This window comes from Pristiophorus japonicus, chromosome 9 (genome assembly GCF_044704955.1).
Source record: "Pristiophorus japonicus isolate sPriJap1 chromosome 9, sPriJap1.hap1, whole genome shotgun sequence".
NCBI lineage: Eukaryota > Metazoa > Chordata > Chondrichthyes > Pristiophoridae > Pristiophorus > Pristiophorus japonicus.
In genome coordinates, this window is record NC_091985.1 from 154,643,050 (window position 1) to 154,659,000 (window position 15,951).

A 15,951-nucleotide genomic window follows, 5' to 3' on the forward strand; every position below is an offset into this window, starting at 1 on the left:
TTCCTCAACTTAAGAGTGTGTACCAGCAATTTGCTCCACTGCTCTAGAATATGCCATTGGTAAGTGCACATGTGGGATACATCCTCACTCACTCTTTACTTTCATTTCAAGGAAGTGGCTCACTTCCTCAGGTAGGCTAGATAATTCTGAGAGTCTGAATCTTCCTTTGTCGTTGCATACTGTGCCACCAGGCCACCATGTACTCTATAGTGTAGTCATCAAATCATCATAGGCAGTACCTCAAAACGAGGATGACTTGCTTCCACGCCGAAAACGGATGAGTTCACAGGTGTTTCAATGGTATCCCGGATCCAGAACTACATCCTGAAGGGTGGAAGATGCCTGTGCGTGGATTTATTTATTTATTTAAAAAGTGGGGTGGCCGTTGCACCCCAGCCACCACACGGGCTTGACAAGAGCGAGGTCTTGGTCCAGTGGCAAGGATTAACCAAGACAACTGGAGACCAGCTCTGCTGCACGAACTTAGTGCGCACACATATCGCAGTGTGGGCTGGCCCGTGCCGCCCCTTCCGGGCCCCGAATTCACGCCTCTCCTGGGCTCCAATCACATCCCTCTATGAACTCTTGCCGCTCCTTCGCCCTGACTTCGTCGCTCCTGCTATACCTGCCCGCACTGCAGTCAGTCATCGCCCTCCTGCAGCAGCACGCACTGCTCCCTGAAGTGGCACGCTGCCCCCTCTAATGGTCCAGGCCTGCTGATGGTCTTGCAGGCTGGGACTGCACCGATTTCTGGGCCGGGCCGCCGCACGCTGCTCCCTCTAATAAACTATAGTGTAGTATACTTGTAATGTATGCACCAATGAGTATGCACACAGGTTTGTAGAGTTGTTGCATTGTGAGTGACTTAGCCAGTCACGAGATGTTCACAAGACTCAATAAAACCCCAGTCAGTTGGGTCTAGGTCATCGATGAGGTTTGCAGTTGTGAGCCTAATGGATGAATGTATAGTATGATTGTTAAACCTTTTTTAATATACCAATTAGTTCTTAATAGCAATGTGTTGCTATAAATTCTTAAGCAAAGAACCCATGAAGCAAATACATTACGATATTAACCTCGCTCTCGAACACAAGGAAGTGATGTACATTTGCAGGTTCCTCTAACACCAATTATAGAATCTGTTTTTTCGATGATCTTTCTGAAAAGGTCGAGTGCACTTGGTTTTTACATACCATTAAACAGACTGTTTGCAATAGCCCCACAAGGGGCAATAGGCATTCCTTCAGATGTACGATATGGCTCACATTCCTTACTGGGATCCTGGGGGAAAGAAATGCGATTTAAGATTACAGAACTGGAGGTGTTGCAAAAAAAGACAATTCTATACAATAGATGCTAAAGAAGCCTAATCTAGAATTCAGTTATAAATTGATACCCCAGTGAAGTAATGGGGTTCATTTTCTTTTCCATCTTTGTGTTAAATGGAGTATTTCTGTTGCATTTTTAATGTTAAAAAAAAATTCCCAACTGCTTCAGTAAAGGTAAAAGTTAGGGAAACAGATGCTGAGCCATTTAAAAAACAAAAAGGAAAGACTTGGATTTATATAGCGCCTTTCACGACCACCAGATGTCTCAAAGCGCTTTACAGCCAATTAGTGCTTTTGGAGTGTAGTCACTGTTGTAATGTGGGAAACGTGGCAGCCAATTTGCGCACAACAAGCTCCCACAAACAGCAATGTGACAATGACCAGATAATCTATATTTGTTATGCTGATTGAGGGATAAATATTGGCCAGGACACCGGGGATAACTCCTCTGCTCTTCTTTGAAATAGTGTCATGGGATCTTTTACGTCCACCCGAGAGGGCAGATGGAGCCTCGGTTTAACGTCTCATCCAAAAGACGGCACCTCCGACAGTGCAGCATTCCCTTAGCACTGCATTGAAGTATCAGCCTAGATTTTTTTTATTTTTTTATTAAAGTGCTCAAGTTCCTGGAGTGGGACTTGAACCCACAACCTTCTGACTCAGAAGCGAGTGTGCTACCCACTGAGTCACAGCTGACACTTAGATGGGGTGACTGAAAGCTTGATCAAAAATATGTTTTGAGAAAGTTTTAAGGGGGAGAAAGAGGAGGAGAAATTTAGGGTGGGAGTTCCAGAGAACAAGGCTAATGCAACAGAAGATTCTCCCATGAACAGTGGGGCAAATGGAGAGAAGAATGCAGGAAAGGGCAGATTCAGAAGACCGAAGAATGGTAGCAGATAATTTGGCTAGAAGTAGCTACAGAGATGGGAGGGGAAGGAGAGGACACTATAGAGGGATGGAAAGACAAGCATTTTAAACTTAATGTGATAGGTAGACATTGTATATCAACAATGGCAATTAATGATGGATAGGACTGTGCAAGGGGGATTTAGTGTAGGGTGGGGGATTTGGTTGGTTGCATTTTGGATTAAGTTAAAATGTATGGAGGATGTTGGGGGGGGGGAGGAGAATTGGAGGCCTGGGGCGGGGAAATCGGAGGCTGGAGAGGGGGAAAATCAGAGGTCTTGGGGGTGGGGGCATGGTTTGTCGGCAGGGCCGCTGGATCCAGGAGGTAAGTGTAAACCTCCTGGATCAGCAGTCCTCGCTTTGCATTAGCTGGCGGGTTTCGCGAAGCCTGTAAAACCCGGCCAGCTAAAGCTAAATTCAAAATGGAGGTCAAAGCAGAGGCTTCCAGCCTTATTATATTAAAATAGACAGCCCGCCTCCTGGCTGCGTTTTAGCTGCTCGCCCCGTCCCCGTTAAACCTGGAAGTGTGTGGGTTAGTGGTGGGTCATGGTTGGGATTCAGATTTTTTAACACTTTTAACCTCCCACTGGACCTGAACCCATCTGTTTTTTTTTTAAAAAGACTGAAATTCCCAATACGTTTGAAAGCACAAAATCATTAATTAGCCTTTTGTGCATTCTTCAACGTTCAAGTGGACAGTGCACAAACATATCACACCATTACTTTTCACACAATAATATTGGACGTTTTAGCAAATCTGGGAAGTTGACGTTGGGGTTGCTGTTGTCTGAGAGAGAATCACACATTGAAAACTGAAGCATTATCCCCTTCCCACCCCATCTGGGCCAGTGCAAGAGCAGCTCCAGTTGTGTAACTGGCAGGTTGAAATCCATACAATAGGCACCCACTCTCAAACAACAAAGTAACCAAATGGAGGCAAATCCAAGCATTGACTTAATGCATAGCAGCTGTTAACCAATGCCTACTCATTTGTGCATGTGTGTTGAATGAAGGATGTGTCATTTTCTACACTGTCAGGCTGATCTGGGAATGTTCATCAACTACATGCACACAAACCCTTACGTCCTTGGAACAAAACAGCTTCCAGAGAGCCATCCTGTGTATTTTTAATTCTGTGGCGAGATAAATTAAACCAGATTACCCATATACAATATCGAAAAAAAAAAGAGTACAAAAAGTGTAATTCAAAGTTGAGGTAGATACTCGAGAGTGGGGCCTCCCCTGGACACCCATGAGGGACCGGAAAATAACTTTTGAAAGAGGTTGCTTGAATTAGATGCAAGTCATTTTTCATCTCTCTCAGGGGGTGGGGGGGGAGTGGAAGGAATGGTGGGGGATACAGAAACAAGTCCAGTAAGAAGTGGAATGAGCATGTATGGGCCCAGAGTACATAAAAGAGACACTTGTTCTGCAAATGCAATGTTACTGTAGCTGCCAACTCAGGCCCTCAGTATTAATTAGTGCGATTACAGGTCAATTGTACTCGGGCCATTGACCGGCAACAACAAAAAATCCACAATAGGAATTAAACTACCTCTTAACCTTCGCAGTGTACTTCATAAAATGAATGGGCAAACTGGGAGTGATAACATGGCAGAAATGTCATTTCAGGATTTAAATTACAAAGTTAAAAATTGTTCAAGCTTCACTCATACGCCAAAATTAATGAACTGCCATGTATTTCTCTACGTAACTACACTTAATCATAGAAATTTACACCACGGAAGGAGGCCATCGTGTCCGTGCCAGCCGACAAAGATCAATTCAGCCTAATCTCACTTTCCAGCTCTTGGTCCGTAGTCCTGTAGGTTACGGCACTTCAAGTGCACATCCAAGTACTTTTTAAATGTGGTAAGGGTTTCTGCCTCTACCATCCTTTCAGGCCGTGAGCTCCAGACTCCCATCACCCTCTGGACGAAGAAATTTCCCCTCAAATCTCCTCTAAACCTTCTACCAATTACTTTAAATCTATGCCCCCAAGTTGTTGAGCCCTCTGCTAAGGGAAATAGGTCCTTCCTATCCACTCTATCCAGGTCCCGCATAATTTTATACACCTCAATAAGGTCTCCACTCAGCCTCCTCTGTTCCAAAGAAAACAATCCCAGCCTATCCAATCTTTCCTCATAGTTAAAATTCTCCAGTCCAGGCAACATCCTCATCAATCTCCTCTGTACCCTCTCTAATGCAATCACATCTTTCCTGTAATGTGGTGACCAGAACTGTAGGCAGTACTCTAGTTGTAGCCTAACTAGTGTTTTATACAGTTCAAGTATAGCCTCCCTGCTCTTGTATTCTATGCCTCGGCTAGTAAAGGCAAATATTCCGTATGCCTTTTTTAACCACCTTATCTGCCTGGTCTGCTACCTTCAGGGATCTGTGGACATGCACTCCAAGGTCCCTTTGTTCCTCTACACTTCAGTGTCCTACCATTTAATGTATATTCCCTTGCCTTGTTAGCCCTCCCCATCTCCTTACATCTCCAGATTGAATTCCATTTGCCACTATCCTGCCACCTGACCACTTCATTAATATCTTCCTGCAGTCTACAGCTTTCTTCTTCATTATCACACAGCCAATTTTAGTTTCATCTGTAAACTTCTGAAATCATACCCCCAACATTCAAGTCTAAATCACTGATATATAACACAAAAAGCAAGGGACCTAGTACTGAGCCCTGCGGCACCCCACTGGAAACAGCCTTCCAGTCACAAAAATACCCATCCACCGTTACCCTTTGCTTTCTGCCTCAGCCCATTTTGGATCCAACTTGCCACTTTGCCCTGAATCCATGGGCTTTTACTTTCATGACCAGTCTGCCATGTGGGACCTTATCAAAAGCCTTGCTAAAATTCATATCTTCTTAGGCAGTCCCTCGGAGTCAAGGATGACTTGCTTCCACATTAAACATGAGTTCTCAGGTGAGTGATGAATCCAATGCGGGACCTATAGTCTCTGTCACGGGTGGGGCAGACGGTGGTTGAAGGGACGGGTAAGTGGGGTGCTTGGGTTGCCGTGCGCTCCTTCCGCTGTTTACGCTTGGCTTCAGCTTACTCCCGACGAAGAGACTCGAAGTGTTCGGCGCCTTCTCGGATGCTTTTCCTCCACTTTGAGCGGTCTTGGGCCAGGGGTGTTGCACTTTTTCCAAGGAGGCTTTGAGGGTGTCCTTAAAGCGTTTCCTCTGCCCACCTGGGACTTGCTTGTCATGTCGAAGCTCCAAGTAGATTGCTTGTTTTGGGAGTCTTGCAATGGTCATGTGGACGATGTGGACGATGTGGCCTGCCCAACGGAGCTGATCGAGCGTTGTCAATGCCTCGATGCTGGCCCGAGTGAGAACACTGACGTTGGTGCGCCTGTCCTGCCAATGGATTTGCAGGATCTTGTGCAGGCAGCATTGGTGGTACTTCTCCAGTGTTTTGAGGTGTCTGCTGTACATAGTCCATGTCCCTGAAGCATATAGAAGGGCGGGTATCACTACTGCTCTGTTGATTATAAGCTTGGTGCCGGGTTTGAGGTCCTGTTCTTCAAACACTCTCTTCCTCAGGCGACTGAAAGCTGCACAAGCACACTGAAGGCGGTGTAGGACTTGGTCACTGACTGCCCTTGTTGACAGTAGGCTCCCGAGGTATAGAAAATGGTCCACATTGTCCAAGGCCTCGTCATGGATTTTGATAATCAGGGGCAGTGCTGTGAGACGGGGTCAGGTTGGTAGAGGACCTTTGTCTTATGGATGTTTAATGTAAAACCCATGCTCTCCTATGCTTCGATGAAAGTGTTGATGATGGCTTGGAGTTCGGCCTCAGAGTGCGCGCAGACGCAAGCGTTGTCTTCGTACTGTAATTCAATGAAAGGATGGGATGACCTTGAATCTGGCCTGGAGGCAGCATAAAATCCATATACACTAAATCAAACGCACTTCCCTCATCGACACGCCTTGTTACCTCCTCAAAAAAATTCAATCAGGTTAGTCAGACACGACCTTCCTGTAACAAATTCATGCTGACTGTCCTTGATTAATCCGTGACTTTCTAAAATGAAGATTTATCCTGTCCCTTAGAATTTTATCTAATAATTTTCCAACCACCGAGGTTAGGCTGACTGGCCTGTAATTTCTCGGTGTATCCCTTTCACCCTTTTTAAACAAAGGTACCACGTTAGCAGTCCACCATAATTGTAGCCAGAGAGGATTGGTAAATGATGGTCAGAGCCTCTGCTATTTCCTCTTTCACTTCTCTTAACAGCCTGGGATACATTTTATCTGGGCCTGGGGATTTATCCACTTTCAAAGCTGCTAAGTCCCTTAATACTTCCTCTCTCACGATGTTTATTTCATCTAATATTTCACACTCCTCCTCCCCCGATTGCAATGTCTGCATCGCCCCACTCTTTTGTGAAAACAGACGCAAAGTATTCATTAAGAACCATATCCACGTCTTCTGCCTCTACACACAGATTACCCTCATGGTCTTTAATAGGCTCTACTCTTTCTTTAGTTATCCTCTTGCTCTTAATGTATTTATAAAACATCTATTAATAGAAAAACAAAATATTTTTTTTGAGAGGGGAGGAAAGAGATCTAAAAAAAAATACAACGCAGTACTTAATTCTTTCATTCTATTTCTTGTGTGTATGCTTTCAGGTTATGAGTGTAGTCTTTTGTACAATGCTACTTACAGAATGAAATTCACTGTATAAATACACATCTGCAATAATCATCTTCCAAAAGCAATTCCACTTGGCTTACTGTTAAAGAGCGCTTATCTCCATTAAGCTGACTGTCATCTCTTGATTTGACGTATCGTCTATGGTTCTGGTAGAAATTTGATAATCCATAATACATGAAAACATTTCCCTGCAAAAGCATGAAGTTAAAAAAAATAGCTTCAGTTGCAAACTTTAAAAAGGAAACAATTGAAATTTTTAGCAAAGACTACACAGGACATTATACAAGCTTTCTGACACAATCACTATGGAGGTAAATACAATCCATCTTGATTTGGTATATATTGTGCAAACGTACCCAGGGGTCAGTGAGCAATGAACTGCATTACAGTACTCTGTCAGGATGGGCAGGCTTCACCTGGTATAACTTCTGGTGAGTAACTATGGTTAGGTTTTGGGAATAACTCGGTTGAGCTCCACATGTCCCTTTTGCTAGATGTAACTTAGTAAAACAGATAACATTTTCCAGAACTTGCTGTATCCCAGCCAGAAGTTCACCCTTTTGTCCTGTGTCATTTCCAGTCAGAGTTCATGTCACGCCTGGCTCTGGCTAAAATAATGGGATAGGCTGTTATGCCTTCAACAGCCGCACATTACATAATAGTCTGAGATTATGGGAGCCCTGTAGGACAGGAATAAAACTGACATTTTCTCATTTGGATTTACTGTATCACACCAATTTCCACTGTTGCTTTCTCCTGCAGAATTTCAACAATTACAGGTTGAGCGTCCGAAATCCAGAAACCTCAGGACCGAGGCCGTTCCAGATATTTCTGGATTTTGGACTGTCTTTGCCTGGGCCAAGGTAGGTGGGGTCGGGCCGCTGAGGTAAGGGGGAAGAGGGAGAGGGGGGAGGCCGGGCCACCAAGGGCCAGGGCGAGGTCGGGCCAGGCCGGCGAGGGCTGGGGTGAAGTCGGGCCGCCGAGGGCTGGGGCGAAGTTGGGCTGGAGCGAAGTTGGGCTGGAGGTCAGGCCGGGCCAGAGAGAGGTAGGGCCGCCGACTTCGGAGTCTGGATTTCGGAACATTTTCTAGTTTCCAGACGACCCTGCTATGGATCGGCCTGGTGAACGGATTCCCGAACATTCCGAATTTTGGAACTCCGGATTTCAGTCACTCAACCTGTACTACAATTTTAAGATCTGTTAGTACGTTAATGAACCTCGACAATCACTCACTCCCATCTTTCTTTAAAAGAGAGAATCATTTTGTGCGATTTTTTTTTTTAAAAAAGAGAACGTATTTGGTCTGGTGCATACACATTTTACTACTCCAGAAAGTCTCCAGCACACCAATCTAATATGGATTCTTCAGGCCATCATTTCGAATGTCATTTTGTGTAACTGCCACACAGACATTTCTCACAAAACCAAAGCTCCTGGCTACTTCCTCAAGGTCCAAATAGACAACATTGCATCACAGAAAATAGGAGGAGTCGGCCATTCGGCCCCTGCTCCACCATTCAATGGCTGACCTTCCACCTCAAACTCCACTTTTCTGCACTATCCCCATATTCCTCGATTCCCTTAATATCTAAAAATCTATTGATTTGTGTCAAATATATTCAACGACTGAGCTTCCACAGCCCTCTGGAGTAGAGAATTCCAGAGATTCACCACCCTCCGAGTGAAGAAGTTTTCCTCATCTCAGTCCTAAATGGCCGACCCCTTATCCTGAGACAGTTGGCCCTGTTTCTAGACTCCCCAGCCAGGGGAAATATCCTCCCTGCATCTGCCCGGTCAAGTACCTTCAGAATTTTATACGTTTCATTGAGATCACCTCTCAGTCTTCTAGATTCTACAGAATTTAGGCCTTGTCTACTTATTCTCTCCTCATAGGACAATTCCCCCCATCCCAGGAATCAGTCGGGAGAACCTTTGTTACACTTCCTCTAAGGCAAGTATATCCTTCCTTAGGTAAGGAGACAAAACTATACACAATGCTCCAGGTGCGGTCTCACCAGTGTCCTATATAATTGCAGTAAGACGTCTTTACTCCTGCACCCCAATCTTTCTGTAATAAAGGCTAACATACCATTTGCTTTCCTAATTACTTGCGGTACCTGCATTATGCTGCTGCCAAGCTATTTAACCGTTCCTTCACTGCGTCTTTGATTTCCTTGTTCCCGCAAAACAATGTGGAAATATATTTTTATCTAAGCTGTACCACGCGGTATTTTTGTGCCCTTTTAATATATAACAAAATGGAGTCCTGGTCCTTCCAGAAATTTCTGCATCAAGCAGTCGGTTTGCATAAACAGCTCAACCTGGCTTGAAATGGCTGATTGCCACCAGACAGCAAGGTGGCAAGTCGTGCTGAGACAAGTACCCACCATGGTGCTCTCCTATTGTATATACGACACCAGTTCCACTCCACCCCATCCTTTTCAAAATACTCAAACCACCAGCCATTATCTCTTGTAGAGACCTCATCCATTTGATGCAAAAAGATAACTGACCAGGAAACTGGATAATCCTGACACAATGCAATGCAGGTAATAGCTCATTACCACACTCTCATCAAGTGATGGCCGGCTAGCCAACTAATAACCCTGACAAAAGGCAATATATGGAAACCATGTCAGGACAAGGATGTAGTAATTAACTCTTTATCTGTATTCACTGACTGCAAGACAGAGCCAATACACAGGGAGAGGCCATAACTTGGGTTTTACTGTATAAATATCTTGGGAAATTGTACCATTTCGGGGGGTCTCCACCTAGCCTTTGACTGGGTGAGAACTTTCCCCTTGCTGCAAGTAAATTAAAGAAACTTCTGCCGGAGCGGAAGGTGCCTGAGTCGTGTATTGTGAGTCGAGATTTCGACAGTTACTTCTTGGAGGTTCCACCGAGATGCATACACTCTGCCCTGTGAGTAAAACGGATACAGGCATAGTGCCTCTCCAGTGAAAGGCTTCAGTGGCCAAAACAAGGTGAGCCTTTTGGTCACAAGAGGTTTCTTCACTGTTGAATCGCATATGTAATCTGTTGTCCACAGGGGAGGTACTGCAATCAACGAGACTCGACATTTAAAAGCTAAAGTTATTTTTTGTGATCATTTCTTTGAGCTTGCAGACAGAAAAGATCTGGTTCTGGAAATATCTTGAAACAGCCCGGGGAAGGTTTCAGTAGGAAAAGGTAAAAAGAGCGCTAGTCGATCGAAGATTCTTATGTGATAAGATTAGGAAGAAGGTTCTTAGGTTACAAGATTAGGGGGGAAAAAGCGCTAATCGATCGAAGGTTCTTATATGATAAGAGTTAAGGTAAAGATTAGGAAAACGGTTCTTATGTGATAAGGTTAGGGGGGAAAAGAGCGCTAATCGATCGAAGGTTCTTTTGTGATAAGAGTTAAGGTAATAAGTTTTATAAGGATAAGTTAAGGACTCGGTCTGTAGTGGCGTACAACGCAGACGGAGAATTGATTATTTGTTTAGATAGAGTTTAAGGTTATGATTTGTATACTCGCATGAATGTTGTTTGTCCTAGTTGTCCTCGTTATACTGTTGTGTTCAATACCTTTGAGCGACATTGCAATTAGAGAAACGGGAAGAGTCACTAGGGAAAATTGTGATTCGGAAAAACAAGGATTGATTAAGAAAAGAAACAGTAACTGATTGATCAACTACGGTTGGTCCGTGCCAACATCTCACACACCCAGATTGAGCCCGAATCAAGAGCCTTTTCAGGCCTCATAACGGCCAGGAGAAGTGGGCGTAGAGAACTCGGTTGGCCGAAAGGATTGTGAGATCAGAAACTGTGGAAAATCTTAATCATCCAGAATGGGTGCTGGAGCAAGTAAAAACACCACAAAAGGGCACAACAGCCTATTTTATGCTCCAGAATTGTGGTCAGTCTTCAACTGACCACCTAAAAAAAAATGGGTAAAGTGGACTAAGGGTGAAAACAGGCCATTTCCACCCGATGGTTCATGTCTAAAGGAGTGTCTAGAGGAGTGTCTTATAAACAGAGACCCAGATAGAAGAGGTAAAAAAAAAGGAAAGTAATAGAAAAGGCCTGGGTTCCGATTCTTCGAGCCCATGTAAAATTAACAAAGGAAGTAAATCAATATGTAAGAAAAAATAAAGAACCCAATAGTGACTTATGGATCCAAATATTCAAACAATAAGCTTTATTGAATGAAGAGAGACTTTTGTAAATGTCTGTCTTTGAATTTTTCATGTGTCTGAAAGCCTGTTTGGTAAGGTTGTGGAACTGCCTGTTTGTTTTAGCTCCACCCACTTTTTCAAACAGAGTGAAGGTTTTTTAACCCTTCGTAGTGTTGTCCTGTATGTGGGAAGTTTAAGACATTTTAAGTTAGAAAAGCAGGTGTGGATTTATTCGGATGAGAAGTTACAGAGCTAGGAAATGCACAAAGGATAGGTTTGTTGAGACATGGTCCCGGTGGTTAAAAAAAGAGAATTTATTTGACACGCTCACTTACTTGTCGAAAGAAGATACGCAATCATTGATTATATTGGGTTGAAAGACATAAATTTAGTCTAGGAGTGAGATAAAAAAAACTGGGAAGGGAAGTTGTAATGCCTTTTAAAAAAAAGCCTTTGTGGGTCTCTAGAGGTTGCAAGCTGGGGAAGTACGCTCCCATTGTCCTTGGTGTAAAACCTTGACGCGAAGGCTTCTAGCTCAGTGAGAGGATTTTTAAAAAAAATAAAGAGTGGCAGTACAATATTTGAATTGGGATTTTGAGATATTTCAGGTGATTCTCCTTGAGCAACATTTTGGGTGTATTGGAAAAATCTTGGGTTTGGAAGCCGTTTAATAAAATTATAAAACAAGTACTTTGCATTCTGTGATCTGTGAATCACTATAAGCATAAATGAGAAGTCCGTGTAACACACCGATTCTTCCGGTTCAGAAGCCCAATAGTGACAAATGGAGGTTTGTCCAAGACCTACGAGCTGTGAATGAATTTACTATATTCTCACAATGCTTAAAGAAGGATTTGGAATGAAGCATCCCGGAATGCTTTCCAGAATCTTAAGCAGTCCCTCACTTCAGCACCAGCCTTGGGATTACCAGATTGCACCAAGACATTCAACTTATTTGATCATCATAAGTCGGGTTTTGCATAATCTGTTTTGACTCAGTTACATGGGGACAGGCAGCGACCGATAGCGTATTTCAGTGCCCAACTAGACCCAGTGGCACGCGGACTACCAGGATGTCTTCCTTCATTGGCAGCAGCTTATTATGCTGTACAACAGGCTCAGGCAATAACTCTAAATATCAAACCATTTTATATATCCCACACTCTGTCGAGATTTTACTTACTAAATGTGCCACTCAACACCTAACTTCTGCAAGAACCACTAAGTCTAAGTCGAACTGTTATCAAATCCGAACCTTATCATTAAAAGATGTATTACCTTAAATCCAGCCACTCTACTCCCTACAGAAGACGGCAAACCCCATTCATGTGAAATGGTATTCGAATTAGTGACTAAACCACGTATCAATTTAACAGATGTACCAATGTGTAACCCTGATCTAGTGTACTATGTTGACGGATCAGCCTTATGAAATGATAGGGGCCAACCTAGAGCGGCTTATGCAATTGTAACCCAGTTTAATGTTGTCAAAACTGCCTCTCTTCCAGACTCCTTTTCAGCCCAACAAGCCGAATTGTTTGCGTTAACTCGAGCCTGTATTCTGGCTGAAGGACAAACGGTTAATATCTACACCGACTCTAGGTATGCGTTTGGGGTATCACATGACTATGGACAAATTTGGAAACTTCGCGGGTACCTGACTTCTTCAGGAACCACTCTCAAAAATGCAGAACAAGTAGAAAATCTCCTGTGAGCCATTCAATGCCCCTTGAAACTTGCCATTATCAAATGCCAAGCACATACAGGCCAGTCAAATGAGGTGGCACTTGGGAATGTCAGAGCTGATAATGCAGCTAAGTCAGCAGCTGTGTCAAAAGGGGGGATGCAGGTGTCATTGTTCCCACTGAGGAAAAATAATTGTTCAGACCCACCACCCACTATTAATGAGGTGCTGGCTTTTTAGACACAGGCCAGTATGGAGGAGGTGGTGACCTGGACGAAGGATTAATGTTATAAAAATCCAGAAGGAATATGGGTTCACCACGACGGCCGCGTGGTGGCGCCCAAATCCTTACTTCTATGGAATGCTCGATGTGTTCATACATTCACACATGCGGGCAAAGGGGGGTTGGCAGATTATATTTTGGCAACTTGGTATGCACCAGGTATTTTGGCAATTGCAAAACAAATCTGTGAAAATTGTGTTACCTGTCAGACAATGAATCCGGGCAAGACGGAAAAAGTAGAGTCTGCCTCCCACCCAAATCCAATGGGGCCTTTTGTACATTTACAAATGGATTTTATTGAATTACCTATGTGTATGGGATTCAAGTATGTATTAGTTATTGTAGATGTATTCTCTAGATGGATTGAAGTCTTTCCATGTAAAAAGGCCGATGCCACTACTGTTGCTAAATGTTTGTAAAAGAAAATCGTACCGTGCTTCGGAATCCCTGCTAAGCTTTCTAGTGATAACTGGTCACATTTCACGGGAATGAGAAAAATGTGTAAAGCTTTACAGATTAACCAACGTTTTCATTGCAGTTATCATCCACAAATCAGCTGCACTTGTTGAAAGATACAATGGAATGCTTAAAAATAAGCTGGCAAAATTATGCAATGACACTGGACTGAAATGGACAGAACTGCTGCCCTTAGCCTTGATGGTAATGCGATCTGCAACCAACAGAACAACAGGCCTGTCACCGCATGAGATAGTTATGGGACGTCCCCAACGACTACCTTTTACAGCACCATTTACTGCAAAACAAATGGACATCCACAAAATGGAGGAAAATATGTTGAATTATTGTATTGCACTAACCAAATGTATTTCCAGCTTTCAGTCACAGGTAAAAGCTCAAGTCAAGCCAGCGGAAGGGAAGTGTCATAACCTGGAGCCCAGGGAATTAGTTTACATCAAAATCTTTAAAAGAAAAAGCAGTCTACAGCCAAGATTTGAAGGACCATACCAGGTCTTGCTGGCGACTAATACTGCAATCACGGTAAAGGAAAGACCAACATGGATCCATGCGTCCCATTGCAAAAAAGCACCCGACCAGGAGGAAAGGAAGAAGGAACCAGAGGAACAGAAAAAGGAAAACTGAATAAGGAACTGTACAGACTATGGGGACTGATGGTGCTGGGCTTGACAGGGTTTTACTTTACATTATTGATTATACCAGGGGTACAGACACACCACCAAAGGGAACTGCAAGTAAATGTATTTATGGCACTGAGTCATAAGTATGCTCAAGAAAGTTAAGTGTTGCTGTGCCAGGCTGGGAAAAAACCGTGTTACCTACCAAGACCACAGCTAGAGTTATGGTAGCAACAACTACTAAAGGCTCTTGTGTGGAAATGGAAATAGAGAGACTGTGCAAGATCAGAATGGATTAAGTTGTCCTTGTGAAGGACAAAATGGGGGAATGTGGAAATATATTTTTATCTAAGCTGTACCACACGGTATTTTTCTGCCCTTTTAATATATAACAAAATGGAGTCCTGGTCCTTCCAGAAATTTCTGCATCAAGCCGTCGGTTTGCATAAACAGCTAAACCTGGCTTGAAATGGCTGATAGCCACCAGACAGCAAGGTGGCAAGTCGTGCTGAGACAAGTACCCAGCATGGTGCCCTCCTATTGTCTATACGACACCAGTTCTACTCCACCCCACCCTTTTCGAAATACTCAAACCACCAGCCATTATCTCTTGTAGAGACCTCATCCATTTGATGCAAAAAGATAACTGACCAGGAAACTGGATAATCCTGACACAATGCAATGCAGGTAATAGCTCATTCCCACACTCTCAGCGAGTGATGGCCGGCTAGCCAACTAATAACCCTGACAAAAGGAAATATCTGGAAACCATGTCAGGCCAAGGATGTAGTAATTAACTCTCTATCTGTATTCACTGACTGCGAGACAGAGCCAATACACAGGGAGAGGCCATAACTTGGGTTTAACTGTATAAATATCTCGGGAAATTGTACCATTTCGGGGGGTCTCCACGTAGCCTTTGACTGGGTGAGACCTTTCCCCTTGCTGCAAGTAAATTAAAGAAACTTCTGCCGGAGCTGAAGGTGTCTGAGTCGTGTATTGTGAGTTGAGATTTCGACAACAATCACTGTCTCCTATGCCTGCCATTCCCTTAAATCAGAAGTATGCAAACTCAAACATAACTTACATACACCTAGTCCCAGCATCAGGTCCCAGATCTGGCTTGACTAGGTCAGGTTTTACCATTTCACACTCTGTTGCCAAAACTGTACTATTTCAAAATCATTCTGAAGGGCACAAACAACCCTGGACTCTTCTACTGCACGACAAACTACAATGGAACTCTGGCCAGTCACCCTCTATAAACACACACCCTCCCCCACCAGCGTAGGAACCAGTCTAGAGTATTTGAACAACACAGTCTTCTAATACCCAGTCTCATTTGAATCACATTAAATTTGAACCCGTGACCTCCAATCTGTGTTTAGAATCCAAGTTAAATAGTCTGCTTAAATCTATATCATTAATGCCTCACAATCTCAATTTCAATTAAAACCAAATCAACTTTGCAAGTCTCTCTTAACTTAGAACCAAGTCTTTAAACCATGTCCAACACATCAATGCCATCTTGAAGGCAGGTTACTCAAAACTGCTTTCCAAATATTACAAATCTGGATTTACTAGGATCCTAAAGGGGTGATGAAAGCCAATTAAACATCTGTGTAACAATGAACAACTCTTAATACATAGAGCTAAAGTTTTTCTGCAATTTTTCAGTCCAATCTATTAATGCCTGCTATATCCCAAGACAGAAATATTATAGGAAGAAATACTTATTTTGGCATGTAACTAATGCCCACAACTTCAAAAAGAAAATTTCTCTCATGCCTTGAAGGCAGTGATTCTTGCGTGGC

The 15,951-nt window shown here is 43.4% G+C and overlaps 1 protein-coding gene across 1 annotated transcript in view; it reads right to left on the reverse strand.

The window, feature by feature from the left end:
- Positions 1-15,951, reverse strand: part of LOC139273282 (cell cycle control protein 50A-like) — a 40,852-nt gene that overhangs the window by 13,689 nt on the left and 11,212 nt on the right. The window contains exons 3-4 of the mRNA XM_070889979.1: positions 6,997-7,104; positions 1,194-1,281 (exon numbers count right to left, since the gene is read on the reverse strand). Of these exons, the coding sequence (XP_070746080.1) occupies positions 1,194-1,281; positions 6,997-7,104 (196 nt within the window). The remainder of the gene's footprint in view (positions 1-1,193; positions 1,282-6,996; positions 7,105-15,951) is intronic.